The following is a 381-nucleotide window of genomic DNA, read 5'->3' as shown; positions in this document are numbered from 1 at the left end:
AAGGGTGGTCGTGCCTTGGGAGTGCCCAGGGAGTTCCCCACAACTTTCCCAATCATTGTTCTTGGGAGAGGCTGTGAGAAGATCAGAAAAAAGAATGCAACACAATTCTGATCTTAACTTTTCCGCCCGTTACTGTGAACACATGGAGAGATAACAAAAGGGTGGTTTCTTAATTAACCAACGCTCATTCGTTAATTAACGTCGGTGTCCCTGCAGGTGACCAACGTGGACGACGAGGGGCACGAGCTGGGCTCGGGGGTGATGGAGCTGACGCGGCGGGAGCTGATCCTGCACTCGCACAAGCGCGACGCCGTGCGGTGGCCGTACCTGAGCCTGCGGCGCTACGGCTTAGACTCCAACCTGCTGTCCTTCGAAAGCGGA

General features: G+C 55.1%; 1 protein-coding gene across 1 annotated transcript in view; it reads left to right on the top strand.

The window, feature by feature from the left end:
• FRS3 (fibroblast growth factor receptor substrate 3) overlaps nt 1–381 on the top strand; it is an 8,090-nt gene that overhangs the window by 1,430 nt on the left and 6,279 nt on the right. Inside the window, exon 3 of the mRNA XM_014310314.2 lies at nt 217–350. Coding sequence (XP_014165789.1) covers nt 217–350 — 134 coding nt within the window. The remainder of the gene's footprint in view (nt 1–216; nt 351–381) is intronic.

This window comes from Geospiza fortis, unplaced genomic scaffold, assembly GCF_000277835.1.
Source record: "Geospiza fortis unplaced genomic scaffold, GeoFor_1.0 scaffold14, whole genome shotgun sequence".
NCBI lineage: Eukaryota > Metazoa > Chordata > Aves > Passeriformes > Thraupidae > Geospiza > Geospiza fortis.
This window is presented reverse-complemented; position numbering and strand designations above follow the sequence as displayed.